The sequence below is a fragment of the Amphiura filiformis genome, chromosome 12 (assembly GCF_039555335.1).
Source record: "Amphiura filiformis chromosome 12, Afil_fr2py, whole genome shotgun sequence".
In the NCBI taxonomy this organism is placed as follows: domain Eukaryota; kingdom Metazoa; phylum Echinodermata; class Ophiuroidea; order Amphilepidida; family Amphiuridae; genus Amphiura; species Amphiura filiformis.
In genome coordinates this window covers 67,518,295-67,540,474 of record NC_092639.1, presented here as the reverse complement: position 1 = coordinate 67,540,474, position 22,180 = coordinate 67,518,295, and the positions used below count along the sequence as shown (strand labels likewise).

General features: G+C 36.2%; 1 protein-coding gene across 1 annotated transcript; it reads right to left on the bottom strand.

The window, feature by feature from the left end:
- Positions 1 to 216: 216 nt before the first annotated feature.
- LOC140165477 (uncharacterized) lies at positions 217 to 2,145 on the bottom strand. The gene has a single exon (XM_072188767.1). It carries the CDS (start codon positions 1,619 to 1,621, stop codon positions 338 to 340), a length of 1,284 nt encoding a protein of 427 aa, XP_072044868.1. The 5' UTR covers positions 1,622 to 2,145; the 3' UTR covers positions 217 to 337.
- Between the last annotated feature and the right edge of the window lie 20,035 nt (positions 2,146 to 22,180).

Genomic DNA, 22,180 nt, shown 5'->3' with positions numbered 1-22,180 from the left:
TCCAGGGATGTGCACCGCAGCACCTCCATGTCAACTCCAGGGATGTGCACCGCAGCACCTCTTCAATTTTTTTCTTTTTCTGTGTTGTGGTAGATATTGTTGAGAAAGTAAAATGCTGAAAATTTGAGCTTCATACTCCATTTCGCTTTCCATCCCGTGGCAGCAATTTGAAATTTAAGGGGCCAGTGTTAAAAATGTGTTATGCGACCGAAGACGATGTTTGGAAGTCCATAATTGTACAATTCTGAAACTTTAGAATCAATATATAAAAAATTGAAACTTGCTGTCTGCAGTGGACACCTCCGTGGAGAGTTATTATTTGGTATTTAGCTGTGTCTTAGTCTCCATTGTCTGTGGTCAAGTTTTGACTGGCGAATTTTATGAAGAATATGACTCCTCTTATTATGAGTTCCCTAGATTTAACTTCAATCAAACTGCTCTGCTCATTGATAACATGTGTGTCACCTTTTGGTGAGTTATTATGAGGTGAGTTATCATGAGTTCCCTTTGAGTTACCTTGATCTACATCATTAGTATCTTGCTTCACACTGCTGTGCTCATTGACAGTAGGTGAGTTACCTTTTGGCGAGTTATCTTTAGGCAAGTTATTGTGATTTCCCTCTGAGTTATCTTTATCTCCAACATGAGAAGCTTGTGTCACACTGCTGTGGTCATTGTTAACATGCGAATCACCTAGTGGGGAGTTATTGTGAGGCGAGTTACTGTGAGGAGGCAAGTTACTGTGAGGAGGCGAGTTACTGTGAGGAGGCGAGTTACTGTGAGGAGTCTCAGATCCATGTGATGGTTTCTCTGGTGATTTGTGAGGCTGTTCTATCGGTGTAACCTGTGCAGTGTTAGCAGCGTGTGGCCAGCTTTGATATACTTTGCGGAACCAGAGACGTTGAGTAGGTCTGTAGTTATTGGTCAATCTATGATATAATTGTTTTGCCTGTGATCTAGTATGATCATATGTGTGACTTCGTCCAGTAACATTATGACGTTCATGCAGTTTATGGAAATCACTGTGATGACTCGTATTGTGAGAGTCTGAGACAGTCAAGTCCGATAACTTACGGAACTGTCCGATCTGCCGTCGAGATAATTCAATTGGTTGCTTAAACACAGTCCACACAACACTCTCATAGCAACCAGGGGTAGTCAGAGAACCCCTGTAACGATAAAATTGTGTCATATCATCAGGTAGAAGTGACATTAAGGAAAAGGGTCTGTCGAATGTATGCGGATCGTGGGTGTGTCGTATTCTATGTACCTCCCTAATAATAGGCTGCCAGGCATGATTATGGCGCCCTTGTTTGATCCAAAAACCAAGAACCGCTAGACCATCTTCAGGTTCAATAGCTAGAGGAATGATTGGATAGTTCATAAAGTCATAATGAACGATATGCATCTCTGCCGCATAATGCTCACCATTTAGAGTGTGTTCAGATCCTCGCTTAATATTGCTCCCCCAGTGAAGATGAAACTGTACTGCTTTGTATGTACTCGGTAACCCGCCACCTCCTACTATATAAGTACCATCTAGATTTACCTGCACAGCGTGTCCATTGTTCACTATATTTATAGGATGAGTGGTGAGGTTTGCTGCATGGTATCCAATCATTTCAAATGGTGGAAAACTTCGGTATTTAGTCCTCTTAGTGTTAATGTCAATAGGAGATTGTTTCAAGCCACGGCATTTTGATGCTCCAAGATTTACCCAGTTCTTAGGACCGGTTTCGCCATGGTAACTCCACGCCTGCTGCGTGGGTTGATCCAGGAATAACGTATAAAATTATGAAGATGAATAACATCAAGATAGCTGCATTCATGATGAATCAATCCTGTGTTGCCAGTGATGTATACAAGTAATAAAGAGATGATATGGCAGAGAAAGTTGCTATGGTATTGCCATAGAGCAGATGAAGATGGCCACAGATCACAAATCACCTCCGATTAAGGCAAAGTCACAGAATGATCTTTCTGGACAGAATATGCTGCAATAATTTTATGATAATATTTGCGTGACTTGTAAGCTATAAATAACAGTATGAGCTCTTGTCACTCTGTAATATGTCACATACATGTGTATAGGAAGGATGTTCAGATGCCACAAGTTGGGCTATTTCAGTTGAAATCCATATACCCCCTATGGAAGACATGACCTTAATCTTCCACATAGGGAGTGTGAATTTCAAATGGGATTACTTGAATGGGTGACTCCATTAGACATTCACACCCCCTGTGTGGGAGGTGTATGGATTTCCATATGAGGTGTATGGATTTCAACTGGAATACCCCAAATTACTCATTGCTTTCTACTCTTACAGCACAGATTATGGAAGGAAGATATCCGTCCTTATTGAATTAGAGTCAAGTGACCATCAAGTTTGTAAAAATAAATGAAGATATAAGACTATCACAGTACTCATGGGACTGATCTACATCCTTACTCCGGATGGTCATTAGTTCAAAAAGTTAGCTAGTAGTACCCAAACCCTAAACCTAACCATAAACCTAACTTTTGGACTAGCAAACCGGGCTAGCAAACCCTATTTATTTTCAGACTAGTGAACTTTTTATGACTAGAGAAAGACTAGTGGCCAGTCTCTGTGGGATTGCTATAATGCATGAAAATGTCATGAATTTTGCAAGTGACATGGATGATGCGATGCTCTCAAATATTATATCTCATAATTCCTATTAGCCAGAAAATATTTGTGAAAATTACATGGCACAAGAATGATATCATTTTTAAATTCACAAAAAATTTGTGCCATAAAATTGCTGTACTTATTCACAGGAAATACTAGTTTTCTTATATCTTCCACAGGCGCATGGCGATTTCAACTGGAATAGGCCAATTAGAGTTACCAGTAACTGACAGTGACTAGCAAGTTTTAAAAATTAACAACGGATAAGATAACACTGTATATAAGTAGGTCATAAGAGATAAAAATAACCAGATACCGACTGAAGGCAATCGCCTTTGGGTGCTGTTGCGTGCCTTTGCCTTGGACACCCCCACCCATGTTTAAAGTCAAATCCTGACACCACATTGCATTGATGCTGCGCAGCTATAAAAACTGTAATCTGAGCCAGGTTTTTACGAGCTCAGCGGTGAAAAATCTCATCCCGCGGTGGAAATTTCGGTCCGCGATGGAGTTGGAAAATGTTCAACTTTTTTCGCATCACGCTCCGATATCGTAGCCGTGCACACTTGCGATTGGCTGCTGCAAAATGCATTAAAATTAGTGCTAACAAGATATTTTGAGAAAAAATCTCAAAACCTAGTAGGCTTTGGGAAAATTGCCTGGCTGCCCTTAAAAAGCTAAAATGAACTTTTTACAAAAATTATTCAATTACACAATTCGTTCCATGAATATTATCCAAGAACAGCAGGAAAGTGCTAATTATAGGAAAGATCAATATGCCATTTATCTTGGAGGCATATTCCTGCCCAAGCCAAGCTTGAGTTTGAGCTGCCCCCCCCCCCTCCATTGGTGACAATCGTAATTTTACCTTGCTAGATGGGGGATTCCAAACCAAACTTGAGTTTGAGCTGCCCCCTCCATTGGTGACAGTCTTAATTAATTAACCCTAACTGAACCAGGTCTCACTAAATCTCACTATTAAAACCACTGCTTGTGCACGCATTGCACGTGATGTGATGACACAATCCGCCTAAGTCATATATACCCAGGGAATCGCTGGACGGGCAAGCGTCACCCGTGTGGCTACAGGTCGGTCTTCTGCGTGGCATGCGAGGGCTCCAAGGTTCGAATCCTGGGGGTACCAAGTGGCTTTTTTGTTCATCTTCTCTCCTTTTTTGTTTCTTCTTTCCCTTCCGATAGCAAAAAAACTTGTGTTCAGTTACGGCTAATATGTGACGTGTCATGTCAAAAGGAGACACTTTGGGGCAGGTTATCGATTATGAGGTTTTTACATATCTTAAATATAGAGATATTTTGCTCCACAACACTGTTTTCCCCAATGAAATCGGACATTTCTAAGCCAGGAAAATTGAGATATTGGCCTTTAAAAACATTATTGACAACGTTGAGAGTAGGAATTACCTTGAAAAATGTCTCAAAAAATACAAGATGCCAGTTATATTCCGGTCTGAAACTATCAGACAATATTTTTAACAAACCCAAATTGTGAAAAAATCACTCCAGGTCATATTTTTGGCTATTTCTCCACTTACAATCCTGCCCAAAAGTGTCTCTTTTTGACATGATATGTCACATATTCCTACCCAAACCAAACTTGAGTTTGAGCTGCCCCCTCCATTGGTAACAATCTTAATCTTACCTTGCTAGATGGAGGATTCCAAAAGCTGTAATCTGCACAGTACTCAACACACTGCCTCTTATGTGATGACTAAAGCTTACATCAACAAACAAATCTGTGAAAAGGAGGAGAAATCAAAATATGTCTGTTGTAAGCTTAATGATAAAAATCTTCTTAAATGGGCAATAATTGGCTGTACTCATCTCCTGATGATACAACAATTTACACTCCGTTGACTCTGAATCATGTCTAGTTATCAATAGGTTGAAAGTCTTTTGACTACTTTATTGTAAAATTCTACCTCTGGTGTGGTGAGTTCAGTGTCCTTTTGTACAGTTAATAAATTCTTTTCCCAATTTCCCAAATTTTGGTCAAGTTTTGTTTGGCCTATTTACTGTCGTAGTGCACATTAGTAACCATTGGTTACTGCTCCAAGCCTGGGCTCATACACCTGTTCCGAATTTTGGATATGCCATAGGCTTTTTGTTGTGATCATTTCGATCAGTGGTTCGGAACAAAGAAAACGTGATTCAGTTGACCTAGCAACGGTCCTATTCTGAGTATTTCTAACGTGCACTACAACAGCGAATTTACAAAAAGAAGAGTAATTGTCTGACACTTTTTTTCATTAAAGGTGCAATCACAACATTTCTGGGTAAATGTATGTGGTCATTATTTAGGATTTTGTACCCAAGTACCCAAGTATTCATTACTTAAGACAGAAAATAAATGAAATGAAAACAGTATGTTTTGTGAAAATTATCAGATCTGGTGAAAAAAGTTACAATTTTTGCTGCACTCTGTAGCTTAGCTGAAAAGCCTGAAAATAAGTGTAGCACAAAAATGTTCACTTTAAAGTACTCAAAACTTGAAGCTATGTTGCTCTGTGATAGGGTTTGGGCAACTTTGTGAACAGTACTAGTAGTATAGTTGGCACATATTGAAGGGTAGTGAGAAGGGACTTTTAAGTCCCTTTTAAAAAGAACCATTATCATTCCTTGTGTGTCCGCTTCACTTGTCTCGATATTTACATGTGCCCTTGATTTTATATCTGGAAAAGGCCCAGTCAAGCAACTCATAAGGTCAATATCCAAATGAAAAGTCCATTTTCACATTTTTAGGGTGTTAATGCAATGTGCCATGACAAAGCCAAATAAGTGTTTATAAAAAAACATTTCTCTTTTAAACAATAAAGAACATAGTTTACAGATTTAATGATAAATCAGCTTATAACTCCACCTTGGCTTCAATGGGCTGCTACAGTTAAAATCCATACACCCCTATTTGGAAAATATGATGACCTTAATTATGTTCCACACAGGGCAATGGGTTACCTGAATTGGTGACTCCATTTGAAATCTATACACCCTGTGTAGGAAGTCCCATAGGGGGTGTATACTTTTTGTAATTTCGGGTTTTTACTGGGGAGCAAGAGTTCTGACAGGAACCCCCCCCACTGCCACTGGTCATATTATGCATGTAGTATATGTTGAAAATGCAAGTGATAACATCTGGCTAAAAAAAAAAAAAAACAAGTTTGTTTTCAGTAGGTGGCCTGAAAACCAAAATGCAGAATGCATTTTGTTTATTTTCTATTTATTTTCTTTATTTTTAGAGCCTGGATTTATGATAACTCAAATCACAAATATTTAATGTCAAATCAGTGCAGAGGTGGTTCAATATGAAAATGATAGGTTTTAGGAAAATTGGTTTTATTACTTTCATATTACACGTTAAGGCAAAAAACAAAATTTTGTAATTAATTTTTTGTTGTTGAAAATATCATTTTGGGGGTTCCTCAAGTAAAAAAAAAATCCTGTTACACAATGCTCATAATGAACATTTAATGTATGCAGCCTATGGGAAGAAAACAAATGCATTTTTAGCCTAGAATTGTGCATGGTCCTCTGATCCTTGGCATATGAATAATATTATTGTTATGTAGTAGAAAGGAGGTCAAACTTTTCTTGGCATATCTTAAAACTCAAAATTCAGTGGCTTGCACCATCACCTATCAGTACATTATTTTCATTTCAAGTTGCATTTAATTTATGTAAATATCCTCAGAAGGCAAATTATATCATTATCATTTTGTTGTTAATAATGAACAGCATTCCAATCTCATCAACTAGCCACTCCAATCTGTCCTTGAATAACAAAGTGGTACTATTAGTACTATTATAAGCCAAAATCCCATTTAACAAATTGATTGCAATTGTCAAAATAATTCTCTTTCAATCTTACATATGCAATTCCGCTCTGATAGCCTTTCTTTGGAGAATATCTTTTGAGAAACCTTGGCATAACTGATAGTACAAACTATGCATAACACTGCAAGTACTGAAATTATACAAAAAACAACAACTTTTGCTGGGCAAAAATAGACCAAATGTACATGAATTGTTTCAACCATATTTGGTTTTAGTGTTTAGTGTAATGAACAATCATACAATATACAACTGTTTAATTTGTTCACACTTGATATTTGCTTACACTTAACAACATATACTTATAGTATAATATTATTTCAGCATTTTGGACAAAACAAAACAAATAATTTTATGGAAATTGTACATTATGGCATTATTGGGAATCTGACAAATTTGTTGGTCAACAAGTCTTAAGGTGGAATCCCCCCGGTTTGGGTGATCTGGAATCTAAAGCTTGTATGGGTAAACTTAGTGAATGAAACTTCCCAAAACTAGGTGGCATGTATACCTTAAACAATTTTTATTCAAATCCAATACTCTGATTGTTGGTCATATCACCCGTTGCCATGGTAACGGCCGCCATATTGGATTTGGTGAATTTCAAAGGTTGAGACCTTTGGAACATGATATCTCAAAAAGTATTTTTATCAATAGGCAGGACTCGAATCTGAACTAGAATTATGATAATCATGTGATGTCTTGAGGGTCTACCAGGAGGAAAAAGGTCAAATTCAAAATGTAATAATTATTTGCTGTATGCTATTTTGATGCTGCCATAGCAACAACATAGTTCCCAAGCTTGGAATTAGTTTAATTTATAGCCCTGCATATCAGCAATACTCAGTTAAAATTTGAAGTCCATACCTCAAATACTTTTTTAGATATTGCGCACCGTGTGGACATACGTTCGCGAAAAGGTTTTTTTGAGATATCAGCAATTTAGTGAATTTTAGTCTAGAAACACTGTTTTTTTTGGATTTTTTATATTTTAGAAACACTGTTTTACTTTTATTTTGATTTAGAAAAGATCACAAATGATAGTGATGATTAGAGGTCCAAATCTTGATTATTTTTTGAGATATGAATTTTTAAATGGAAAAATGTTAAATATCGCAGCTTGAGAAAACAATAAAATACATAAGAATTCATTTAAAAAAATTTGCCTCACGAAGTTACATTTTGAATATAACTTTTGAATGGAAGCTCCAGATTGTTGTCAAACAAAAAGCAAAAGAAAGGTTTTTTTTTTCTTAATTCCAATTTGTAAAGTTAAATTTTTTGACCACAACCGGGGGTATTCCACCTTAAATAAGGCATAATCCCACCATAGTATAGCAGCCAAGATACTATAATAAGATAGTAATCTTACCTCATTATTTCATTTTGGCTAAAATGACCAGAAAACCCTTCCTGACAGTTGTTACTTACATTTCATATATTTTGTGGCAAAGAATAACAAAATAAAATTTGGCTAATTGCAGATTAGCCAAATTTGCAAAAGGTCTGCTTTGTCTGTAAAAATAATAGCAAAATTGGGCCAAAAATGTCAACAACAAAATTTCCGTAAATTTTATTCCCTGTACTTGCGAGCTGGTGGTGGGAAAGAAAAACATATCAAAATGGATCCACCAGCTCCCACAACACATCTTACATTACCAATGCTATACAAGTATAAAATTTACCAGATTTTTTTTACAGAGAAAAAAATAATATAGCACAAACAATAATGGATATTTAATGGTATACAATGAAGAAATTATTTCTAAAGGCATAAATAATTATTACAGGACAGGAAAAGAAATGTATTAATATGAAATACATGAAAATGGTTTAATATACTAGGATTATGTGACAATGTTTACCCGGCCTTCCCAAAGTTTATCAAAAAATTGTGTTTTTCAATTGCAAGAAGACACACACTTTTTAATAATACTTCAGTTCTTCATGTCAAATATTAATATAGGCCTACCCCAAATCAAGAACTTTCCTTTTGCCAGCTCATACTTCTGACTTGGACTTGGTGGGTGACCGTGGGTCAACAAGGTTTGGGGATTCATGACAGTGAACCTCTCATGCTCAGAAGCTCTTAAGAGATTTAAACCTCTAAATGCATCCACACACAAAGCTACACAATTGAACCCTCAGGGTCTTGATCCTTTGAGTTCCTATGAGTTCATTTCTTGTGTGGACACATCTCATGTATTTCTCTCATCCACACTACCAGTGAGGTCTGCGATGCCCTCAGGAGATATGTACAAGGCGTGACGACGACAACTTGAATACTTCAATATGTGACCACCACGCCATATGAATGGACTGTTAGCTTCGCACTAATAGGCAGTGGCAGCTCCCCCCTCCCATTTCCCCCCGTCAGAAGAAAGCAATTACACTAGATAAATGCAAACTTTTCAGATTTTGACCCCCCCCCCCCCACACACCAAATTTACTTCCCACCCACAGAAAAAATCATTGTGCTGCCACTGCTCTTTGGGAGAGGCTCAAACCCTATCTTGGCTTTACTGTGATATGAACATCCTGATATGCACATGGACATATAAAATAAATTTCAATGTAAAATTAATTTTATCAGCTAAATGAAAAGCAATAATTTACCCATTTTTTATTCTTTTCAGCCACCATTTTTTAACAATTTTGGCCAGTTGTCCCCCTAATGATCACTACCGAACTTGAGGCGAAGAATAGTTCTGTTCAGCACATTGATAATAGAAATTAATTATACAGAAGCAAAAAATATTTTAGCCCATAAAAGTTTGGTGACCATCACAACTCTATACCCAGGTTTGATAACTAATGAATTGTTAACTAGTCAGTTAGAACTAATGATTTGTTCACTAGTCAGTTAGAACTAATGAATTGTTCATTAATTTTTGACATGAATGGCTAGGGTGAATGGCATCCTCAGTTTTACCTTGGTGAATATCTAGACAATTGTATTGACCTTATGGTAAATGTGCCTAATCAGCCTTCACTGTCAGTCTCATCCTGTCTATTCATAATGCATAATTTAATAAGACAATCTATGTGTTAATGTTTGTATTACCATTGATGACAAACCAAGGTCTACAGCCATATTGTAACGTTTGCTGACGATATTCTCAAGTTCTGTCAAAATTCTGATATTCACATGATTGTAATGTACATTAACCATTGCCATACCAAATATCAATAGACCTCAATTCCAAAATCATATGCACGGGCAGCTATCCCATGTGCCGGGCCCATGTGATACGATTGCGTCATCATGCAAACAGTCATGGCGACGGAAAGCCACACCCCCGCAAGGAAGGCCCGTGCATGTCTCTGGCATCCAAGGGGTCGGTGGTTCAAACCACACCCAATAAAAAAGTGTTCTCTTCTTCTTCTTTCTTTCTTTCTTCCTTCCTTCTTTCCTTCCCCCTTGCCAAAAAGCAACTGGGATGTTAGGGTTAATGAACAAACATACCCTGCAAAAATGTGTGGAAAGAAATACAAATCTATTTTAATGGAAATGTTAGAATATGGCTTTAACCAAATTTAGGGATTCTCATTGGTGGGACTGGTGGATTTGCCCCGCCCTTTTTTCTTAATCAGGACAAAACACAGAAATTCTCTATTATGGGCTAAAATGGCCCAGTATTAGGACATTTATCTGATTTTGCCCCAAAAATGTTTAATTTTGGCCCCCACCCCTGCATTTTCCCCAGAAAATAATCTTGGAGCTACTACTGGGGCACCTTCTGGAAACTTTGTGCAGAAAGTGATCTGCAAATTTTGCCAACAATTAAAGTGCACTTTTTGGGACAAACTGCAAAATTCAAGAAAATTTCAATGTGGACAGATTATGACTGAATTCATACTTGTGAGTCACAATCTGCCAATGTATGATACAAAATAGCACCAAAAATGGAAATAAATCCCTGCTATTGAGCTGTGATAGCTGTTGACAAGTTTTTTACTGCCATTGAGGTGTAGTACTGAGTCTAAATAGCTTTGATGGTTGTTGACAAGTTTTTTCCTGTCACTGAGGTGTAGGTATGGGTCCCAATGGTTGTGATGGTTGTTGACAAGTTTTTTTCCTGTATAGAATGATCATCATAATTCCGTATTTGACAAAAGTACATGATCATATCCAGAGTGCACAAGTAATTATATGCGCATAGGCCTAAATGGCATGTCACAAATGACTGACTGTTTGTATTAGGCCTTTTAAAAAGAAAAATCAAAATTATTTATTTTCAGAAAGAATTCCTCATTATTCAGAATGCAATTTGGTCGTTGGTATGTCTGCCCGGTGTGTCTGACATGCTCTCACGTCCCACAAAAAAACTGTGCAAACGATGCTAACTGAACCCTTACGGTCAACTTTTCTATGTAAAAAGGGTGTAAAATACAAAGAGTTTAAGACAATGTTACTATAGTTTTAACAGTTAAATGTTGGCACATACTTTGGCAAAACTATATTTAATATATTTACAAGTTTAAAAGTTGGCCAAAGCTATGGTAACATCTTATTAAGGTAAGATCATGCTATACTTTTGCCATATTAAGGTCAGAAATACAACACCTTATGTTGTACCCCTTTCAGACAGCAATACAAGAACAACCCTGAACTGTTCCTCTTTCTAACAAAGTACAAGTTCATGATCAGGTCAAAAAAGAGAAATACAAGGAAAAAGTGTTCAATATTTGCATTTTTTTCACTCAGATTGCCTAGCCCAGCCAGCTACCTGCATCCCTGCTTCACCTATAAAACCAATCCAAATATTGTTGTTCTCCTAAGAATGCTATGGTTTCAGGTTCAAACACGGCTATATTGATACCTTTCTACTTACCATGTTCGTCCCAGTTTCTAACAATACCGTATAGAAATCACTATTGAAGTCGGACAATACTTGAGCAGTTTCACAACCCCTATGCCTGCAGAATTCCACAACTGATTCTGAACTGTTTGTAAAGACTGCCTTGTATTGCTTACACTTGGGATTCCAAAAAAGACTCACTTTGAGTAAGCTCAAAAACAAATTTTCTTTCAATCTATCTCAAAATGCTTTACTCAGGCTAAATGGAACATGTGTATGTGTTATACCCTGAATTTGTTCATTTCTAATTTTTTACTATTTTACAATTTCGAATAACTATGTAGATGCCAGCCCTATGTAATTTTATTTTAGCTTTGTTTGACAAATATTTCAAATAGCCTCCTTAGGGGAGAGCGGGGAGTGTTCGCCCTAGGGGCAGGTTCGCCCACCCCTTGTTTCTCAGCACTACGGCTATCGGGGAAGTTGGTGATGGCAAAATTAGGTGACATAGGTCATTATAAACTTCTCATATTAGCTACGCGACATATAAAGACGTGTTCATGGAACTGCAGCCAAAACAAAAAAATTACACCAAAACGTAATTTTTTCCTGCATTAATAATGTTGTTTTATCATTGATGCATAAATACAAATGGTTTTAATGGTAATCTGTATTGGGAACATATGGGATTTGTCAAAGATTTAATGCAGTTATTAAACTCCTTATTCGATTTGTTTTTTGCATACCCTGAAGAAAATACAAAAATGTGCACAAGGGGCACGTTCGCCCTTTTGAGGATGGGGCATGTTCGCCCTATATCTTCCCCGGGCGGACTTACCCCCAACTGAAGGGCGGACCTGCCCCATCAGCGTATTATGCAAAATATTTATAATTATACCATTCAACAAGGTAAAACTACTGAAAAACATGTTTTTTAAGTTATGTGGTATCAGTATATTACTCATACCACCGTTTATGTCCTAATCCATAATCTCCCGAAGTTGTAAACATGATACGTTTAAGCTCACTTTGGACCCCTACATTTTACCCTGACCCGACCCCTGCAACAAATTTAGTGACTCCCCAAAAGAGAATGAATGCCCTGTATACTCTTGCTTAATGTTTGCATTTAATATGTTATTGTTATGCAATGCTTAAACCTTTTTTTTGTGATTAGGGTGAACTTACCCCACCATATGGGCGAACATGCCCCAATATGGGGCAAGTTCGCCACTTTGCAAAACTTTTTTGTTTGCTCTATCCTGTTGCTATTGTAAGACATATAGTTCTGGGATTGTGGTCATATATAGCCAAGACATAGGGCTTTCACATGTGCTAATCAGGTCATCCTTAACCTTAAAATTGACATCGCTTGGCTGGTCAGAAAAATATAGGGCGAACACTCCCCGCTCTCCCCTACTGTAAAATAATTATTTAAAAAAACCCTTAAAATGGATCAAATCAGCATAAATATACCATACACCTACTGCAAGGCCTACAAACATTACAACTTTGATTTATTAATATGATTTTGCATTTTGGGGATTTATTTTTATAGCTGTTTGAAATTTAAAAACAGCTGTTTTTTTGGCTGAAGAGGCGGATTGATTTTAAATGAATTTTTTTGAAAAAAAGTCAGAGCATTCTCAAAGTATGTTTGCAAAGAAAATTTAAGATTTTTTTACATTTGTTAAGTTTTTTGTTAAATTTCTGGTCTTTTAATATCCCCTTCAATTAAAAAAAAAAAAACAGATTGACTGACCCTACTTGCTATTAGTCCATCCACCCATAGATCAAGGTTGTTTTTTGTCACCTGAGCTTTCAAAACATCTGTAGCAAAATATGAAAGTATTGTGAAATTAAGCCATTCATATTCGACTTTTATCAATATCAGTTATATAACTTCAGAGCAATTGACATGGCTGCTCATATATGACTCAAAAATTTCAAACTATAAACCTCATTAAATAGGAGGCTGACACTATAAGGTGATGTACTAAGGACCATCCAGCCTTAGGCCAAAGAGTTTCCTACCTAAGCTTACCTTACCATGAGTTTAATAAAGTCTCCTTGCTCTAGCTCATGTCACTGTTCACTCCTATACTATACAAGTGCATTTTTTTGCGCAATTTATTTTTTGTGCTTAGCCAATTGTGAACTGTTTTAGTTGTTTTTAAATGTGCAATTCTAAGTTTCTTTACATTGACCTATGCATGATATGAATATATTCGCACCTTGTTATTTTTGCTGTAACCATGGTAACTGCTTATAATGCGGAAAGCGTGAAAATAAATGTTATGTGAAAATGTGCATTTTTGCAGTATAACAGTGCACAGTTCCATCTTATCACTGCTTATTGCTTATAGAAGCCCAACAAAAGCTATTATGTGCTTCTGACATAAATGCTAGAGGCAAATATGTATCCCAAAATGACAAATAAGAGAGGGGTAACTGCAGTGGCATAACAGGGAAGGGGCATCTTGGGGTACAGGGCCACTTGACAAATATGCCAATTTATATGACTACTCTCAATTTTTGACTTTTCTGTTTCTTTTTTTGATAGGACTGGTTAGATATTAGATTGTTATTGTTGTTTTTATTTTAATCCACCACAGACACTTTAGAAGGGCTACTTACTATTAAATTAAGATGGCCTAACACTCACATTTTTACAGTTTAAAAACCCCTTCTCTGTCTTTGACTACTAAGCTGATTCTCAGTCTACCAATTCTCCATTTCAAATGATATAGAAGACTATTAGTTTTCCTTAGCTGAAGAAACTAAACTGGAATCAGCCAAATATGTTGTGTTTGTAGGTCAACAGAGTAATTTCCGACATAAAAGTCATAATTCACACATTAATCTTCCACAGAACTCCATGTTAAATCTCCAAAATAGCCAGTGGAATTCTGTTCACTTTATCGCATTACTTCTGCTTAAAATCGGCAGAACCCCTTCCTGACAGTTATTACTAATATTATTTCAACATTTTGGGTAAAGAATATAGCAAAATACAGAAATTGTATATTATGGCTCTAGCATGTTTAGTGATACTTATTATTAACAAATCTACAAGAAAAGTCTCTAATCTCTGGAAACATTTTTACAGTGCATATGTCATGTATGTGATGCAACACATCAAAAGGGGGGACTCCCGGGGAGACTTTGCGGCAAAGTGCTTTTCAAATAAAATATTAAATTAGACAGAAAAAGTAAGGAAAACAATCAGAATTTGGGATGCTTTTTCACTCATAAAATATGAATGACTTGACCAATGTTAGCAAATAAGGCGTCATTTTAAAGCTTTTAAAATGATTTCAAAGCAGAAATGATGTGATCACATATATTATTTTTGGCTGTTCAATCAGAAATTCTCGCTATTCACAATAAGGGCGCCGCCAGCGGTTTGCGATGTAATCGTGGGAAAAGGTCGACATCAAAGTCCGCATAATCTGAATATTACCATGCTATTACATAGGAACACGTGACAATATTTTTTAGTTTGTCAAAATAAAGGTGTTACACAGCGAATCGATACTCAATAATACTTAATAATGTGATTTGAAATGTGCACAATTAATTTTTTCTCTATCGATTTGCGTGTAATACCGTTATATTGACAAACTAAAACATATTGTCACGTGTTCCTATGTAATAGCATGGTAATATTCGTATTGCGCGGACTTGGATGTCGACCTTTTCTCATGATACATCACGATTACATCGCAAACCGCTGGCGGCGCCCTTATTGTGAATAGCGAGAATTGGTTTCAATGAATATAGTGTGACATTTCATCTGTACACCTTGGTCTTGTGTATTCAATGGTCTATGATTGAATAGCTTAGAAGTAACTCTTACATTTCAAATGGGAAAATATTTCAATAGAATCACAGAGAGCCAAGATAATAAGCTTTCTCATTCTTGGCAGTCTTAGAATTCTTGCCACATCAGTTGGATGACGTTTACATAGCACACCATACTTCTCTCTATAGGACCTTAGACAAACCATTAGTGTCATTACATGGCACGTTAATGTTTACATTATTATGAGGATTGCAAGTCATCGTTATCAATAATTGATAATTGACACAAGATGAAAAAGACAACATACGAACTGATGAAGTTATCAACATGAGGCTAAATGTATGAGCAGTGGAATACACTAAGGCAAAGAGACAGAAATGAAGAGACAAAACAGCATGAGAAGAAGAAATACGCTAAGGCAAAGAGGGAGAAGTAAAACAGTGAGAGGAAAGAATACGCTAAGGCAAAGAGGCAGAAATTAAGAGACAAAACAGTGAAAAAGAATTCTACTGTGCTATAAAAGTACAGTCCCTGACACAGCAAATACAAAATGTTTTACACAAAACATTTAAATGTCAGGTTATGAAAACAATTTTAATAACATTGAAGAACATTTTGTGAAAACTTGCTGTAAGACATTCTAACATAGTTATTTTAGTAAATATTTCACAAAAATGTTTGTAAAAAAACATTTTACAATAACATTTTGACAAAATCTTTAATGTTGTACTGTTTTTTGTATGAAATATTGAAATCATTTTTATGACCTTTATAGAACTCTGCATTTTAACGTGATCAAAACTTTTTGCATGTTTCTAACACATCTATACTGTAAAAGTGGTAATTTTTGTGTGTGTAATTTTTCATGTTTGCCGATTTTAAACTACATTGCTTGTTTTTTAAAATTTCTCAATTTTGAGTTTTCTTACATAGACCTATACATTAAAAGAACATATTTGTGTGTTTTTATTTTCGCCGTAGCTGTGCAAAAGTGAAAAATTAATGTGCCGCAAAATTGTCCACTTCTACAGTAGTAAACCTTAAAATATCAAAATTTAGTAAAAGCTAAAAATCAAAATATTTGGTGGACAAAATTACAGATCAACTCTACTGTTGTCACAAGTATATACCACAAGTAGGTCAATTTATTAGTGCAGTCACAGACCACATCAAGACATTTGGTCAATAAGATCATGGCTGTGTCCACACATTAGTACAATGCAGTTGAAATCCACTGAGAGTCAATTATACAGAGTCATTCTGTAATAAGGGCAAAGCAAAAAAGAGTCAGCAAAGAAGTCATTGCATCAAAGCATACAAAGAAGTGATTCCATCATCTACTAGCGAATCGTCTTACCACAAAGTGACCAAAATCAATGGTGTATTTCAAATCCGTAAATGCAATGGAAAGAGTTAGTCAATATACTTGCCCTACATATCATCTCAGTCCAAAAAGAATCGCAAAAAAACCCTGGGAATTTAATGAAAGGTAGCCACGGTGTAAGGTAGACTGGCTAAGCATTTCACTTAAAATAGCAGCAAACCAAATACAAACCCTGGATATGGTGGTAAAAAGCGGAGGCGGGGAGTTACGTCTAAAAGTGGTAGTACACACAGGTTGAAAAGTCTGAGCTACGCTACTATTTTTTTTTTCATTTTTGAAGCTACAGTTGTAAGTATGTGAGTGTTAGTAATGTACTAGGCAGAGCATAGACAGGCAAATATGAACAGCTCTATTTATAAATGTATATTTAATCCTCATATTTCAGGGGTTGGTAGGAACTGGGATCGGGTGAGATTGTGTAAAGTTCCTAAATCTATATTTATCCATTTGTACTTTCACTAAGGCACTTAGCTTTCTTCACGAGGGTGTCGACTGCAGACGACAAGTTCATTTTTTTCAACTCAAACATTTTAGAATTGTAAATTTTCATGACCATATTTGTATTCAGCATGGAAAATGCATTAAAATGAATACAAACAAGCCTAGCATCGGTTCTTGAGATAGCTCTTGATATTTCAAGAAAATATCGGAAAACCTGGAATTTTTATGTTAAAGACTGTTGCTAACAGGCTGAGCAGCATTCTTGAAATGAATGCCTTGTATAACTCTTGTATGAGTGCAGTACAGTCGTATCAACCATGTCGGTCATAACAGCAGGAGTTTTTGTTGTTGTTGTTGTTCAATTTTGTTTATTTCTTCATTGCTCTTTAGCTTTTTGATTATTTTTAATTAAAGTGTAATTCATTGCTTGTAAAATAGCTTAAAATGTGTTGATTTTGGCATGATGTTCATACATTAACAAAACCTGTTAACACAAATGCCTGATACGACAAACTAAAATCATCAGCCTGGGCAACTTTAAGTTAACACAATTTCACCAAAAATGGAGCAGACGCCAGTATTGCATTCACCCGCCGAATTAGTTATCCTATTACTAGTGAGCAACTTAACAAGAGACACACAGATATAGTCAAAATTTTAAATTAAATTACCATGACATTACTGTATGGAATATGTTATACTGATACTGATGTGCCAAGTATGCAGTAAATTGTCTTCTATACTACTTTATTGCTTACTGATGGTGCTTTCATGGACCATCCACATCATCAGCTGGATGTTGCTGGTTCTGATGATTTTTTGAAACAGCTAATGGATAACCTACAGTTAAAATATGCAGTAAGACTATAGATGTGTTAGACATTGAGTCAGACATAATGCTATCTACTGTAGATAGCAGATCTTTATTAAAATAAAGACTATGTATGCTAACCATTGAGTCAGACATAATGCAATCTATTGTAGATAGCACAGATGATAAAGACTAGTATGCTAACCATTGAGTCACAAATAGTGCTGTCTACTGTAGATAGCAGATCTTAATCAAGACTATGTATGCTCACCATTGAGTCAGACATAATGCTATCTACTGTAGATAGCACAGATAATAAAGACTAGTATGCTAACCATTGAGTCAGACATAATGCTATCTACTGTAGATAGCACAGATAATAAAGACTAGTATGCTAACCATTGAGTCAGACATAATGCTATCTACTGTAGATAGCACAGATAATAAAGACTAGTATGCTAACCATTGAGTCAGACATAATGCTATCTACTGTAGATAGCACAGATAATAAAGACTAGTATGCTAACCATTGAGTCAGATATAATGCTATCTACTGTAGATAGCACAGATAATAAAGACTAGTATGCTAACCATTGAGTCAGACATAATGCTATCTACTGTAGATAGCACAGATAATAAAGACTAGTATGCTAACCATTGAGTCAGACATAATGCTATCTACTGTAGATAGCACAGATTAATAAAGACTGATATGCTAACCAAATTGAATAAAAACTGCCTGTGTTAACCACAGAGACACTATAGTGCTATCTGCTGTAGATAGCAGATCTTAATAAAGACTGTATGCTAACCATTGAGTCAGACAAAATGCTATCTATTGTAGATAGCACAGATAATAAAGACTGTATGTTAACCATTGAGTCAGACATAATGCTATCTACTGTAGATAGCACGGATCTGAATAAAGACCATCCAGTCAAACATAATGCTCTCTACTTTACAAATCAATCATCAAGTAAAGCAAGTCCAGATCCCAATCATTTAATGTTTTCACCACATAATATAGCCCATTTGAAGGAAGGAGTGACAGAGGCACATCATTCAATATCCTTCACTATTTAATGCTATATGTGCTAGCCATAGGCTTCAACATGAAAAGTGTAAGTTTTGTGAGACTTTCTCAAAATATCAAGAGCCATCTCAAGAACCACTGAACCAATACTAGGCTTGTTTGTACTCATTTTAATGCATTTGTCATGTTAATTCCAAATATGGTCATTCTGATGTACAATTCTGAAATTTGTGAATTTTTAAAGATAAATATGGAATTTGTCGTCTGCAGTTGAAACCGGCGTGGAGAGAGTTAAGTATTCCTTGACACTTTTATACAAGACATGCTATGTATGCAAATGATGCCATGCTATTCCTTGGTGGCTAGTGTAGTTCCTATACTAATCCGTCACTAGAGAGTAGGCATCTTGATCAATAGTCAGGCCTTGCCCACTGCACACACTTTTTACTCAACTTTTAATCCTCATGGGTAATTTATAGAGACATTTTAAAGGAGATATCACACTTCTCTTTTTTTCACAAGAATGCTGCAGTTGAACTTTCTCCTTATTCTGAAAACTCATTTTTCGAAATAAAAGGTTTACAAAGACTTTATTTGGTTTGACATTGCTTTTAGGTGAGTAGGATCGCAGGAGCCACCTTTTCCCACTGCAGTGTACTTTTTAATATTAATAGATCAGGGGCATAGCCAGCTTTCTTGGTCGGGAGGAGGGGGTAAATATTTCTTCCCGGTTTTGCTGGTCTGAAAGGAGGTCAGGAAAATTTTCTGGTGTGCATCATTTTGGCCTCTGCCCCCATCTCCTGCTGACTAGGCCACTAGCTGTAATACATAATCTTGTAGGAAATAAGCCAAGTAATTCAATAATTTAAATTTCCATGTCTTGCTGCTCTTCAGTATTAAATCAAAAAGTCCCCCTCCTAAGAAGATTAATGCACATGAGGCAGAAATAAAAGCCTTGGGATCTCCTTTACAGAACCCATTCAATTCCTCTTGTGTGTCAGCTTTATTTGTCTCAATATTTATATTATCACTAGTAATATTCATATGTTCTAGTCCTATGAGTAAGACCTGTTTTTTCTTGGTTATCAGACTATACTCTGATCAGTTCGTAATCGTCAGGACTCATAACAAATAGCGTACAAACAGCTTAGCGCACCACCTACGCGAATTGCGTTTTGCTTGACTAACACAAGCTTTTGTGACTTTACGCAGGCGTTAGTTGGAACTTTATTGAGACAATAACAAAACCAAATAATTATTTCCTATTACGAGCTGATCATAGTGTATATGCAGACTATGATCACTAATCATGTCAATAGTTTATCTCTAATGCCACAAGAAAGACAAATTGCGAAAGTCCTTTGACTTTTACGGTTAATCTTTCTTTAGCAATCAGAGTCTGAGTATATAGTCTGGTAACCAAGAAAAAAACAGGTCCTACAGGTTGGACTACTTTGCTCAGCTTTGTAAAATCTCTACTCGCTATTATGATTCATTTCCATATTACCTGCACATCAATTCATAAACAGAATCACCATGTCAAGAAACTGTCTACAGCAGTCACAGAAAGCTGACAAGTTAGAGCATAAAATCCATCTACTAATGACATTTGTTGTCAGCACTTGTGGGATTTGTTGACACATATTCACAAATTTAATTCTGCTTCCTATATTCCTGGCCTACCTTTTTCTACACAAATCCACTGTGTGTTCAACAATTTTGACATCACTATATGTATCAAATATGAATACTGTTTTGCCTAACATTCTAGCATTAGTTGATTATGAGACATGCATGAGCCAGGAGAAGTTAGAACTAAATCCATCAAGATGAAAATGATTAGCATGTTGCAAAGAAGAATCATTGTGAACAGACTTTTAACTCACTCCAGCGTGCCGCATGTCGACTGCAGACAACAAGTTTCAAATATATTTTTAAAATGCAAAAGTTTGAGAATTATAATTTTCAATAACCATATTTGGAATCAGCGTGCCAAATGCATTAAAATGAGTACAAATAAGTCTACTATTAGTTAAGTGGTTCTTCAGATAGCTCTTGATATTTTGTGAAATATTAAATTAGTTTATCACTTACTTTTGCACACATTGCAATAAAACCCGGGCCACACAAGTGTACAATCGTATTACAATAGTATTACGACATGAGTACCGTGTGTCCACTCAATGTCGTCGGCATATTACAATCGTGTCATCATTCGCGAATGATGAACATTTCCATCATCGGGCCAGTTCGTAGCATGATCGTGTTGTAATTGCCAACGAAAATTACTCGTGTGTATGCATTTCGTCGTTGTATTTATGTGTACTCAATAGACTTTGTAATTGCTGTGGCGTGTGTACAACCAGAATTTATTATGACACGATCACGAGTAGCTGACCGTGTGGACGCTCTCATCATTCATTTATCATAATCGTGTCATAATCAGGTGATTACGACACAATCACAAAAATATACTCGTGTGGACTGGGTCTAACATTTGAACTAGCATCAAATGATCAGTTCAGTTTAGTCTTTAAAGATCACTGACCACACACTAGGCCTATACCACGCATTCTCAAAATGAGTTTAGAAGAGTCAAATAAACTAATAAAGCAATTTTATTGGCTCACCTCTACTTTAGTGGCCCAAGGAACATAATCTAATTTTGAAAAATAATGTTCTTCTGAGTTCATGTCAAAACACCTCAAATCAAACAAAAAACTGTATCCATGACATTATCTGATCTAATCAAACCAATGTCAGCCAAGTTGAGATATAAGCAAAGGAGCAAAAATATAAGAAAATTAATATGTATAAAGCTCATAACTTTGCAAGAAAATATGCAAGTTATGTTGTGATTTCAACATCAGTAGGTACAAGTATTGAAAACAAATGGTAAAAACTCAATTTCCACAATTTCCAACTTCAGTATGAGTGTATCAGATCATGTCATATTTTCTCCATGCATACTTGCTATTCTACTCAGGTCTTTGCATGGCTTCACACCTCGTCTAGCTGTGAGTGAACTGCAGACAAGCATGGTATGTAAAAGACGTCATCAGAGAGTTGGGGATGGGCGTCAACAACCATCTAAGCTTGAGCTTCTCAAAGCAAAACCAATCCCTAGCTGACAGACATAAGATGACATACTCCACAAGAATGACTCCACTCACTACAGACACAAGTCTGATTTTAATAACCAAACCTGAGCAAAATATCAGCCAGCCATCAACAGATCAAGAAAACTTTCCATGAAGACATGAGTGAAATATGCTCTAACCTCTCTTAAAAGTTTTGCAAGAAGTGGGTCTCATCTTTGAAGTCAACATGATTAGAACTAGTTATTGTATAAATAATTTTGATGCTGTCAACTTACTTGCTGAAATAACACTTGACAGTACACTTTC

What these genes read in the sequence shown, in the direction of transcription:
- LOC140165477 (XM_072188767.1), bottom strand. Translation starts at nt 1,621, where the DNA reads ATGATTGGATACCATGCAGCAAACCTCACCACTCATCCTATAAATATA.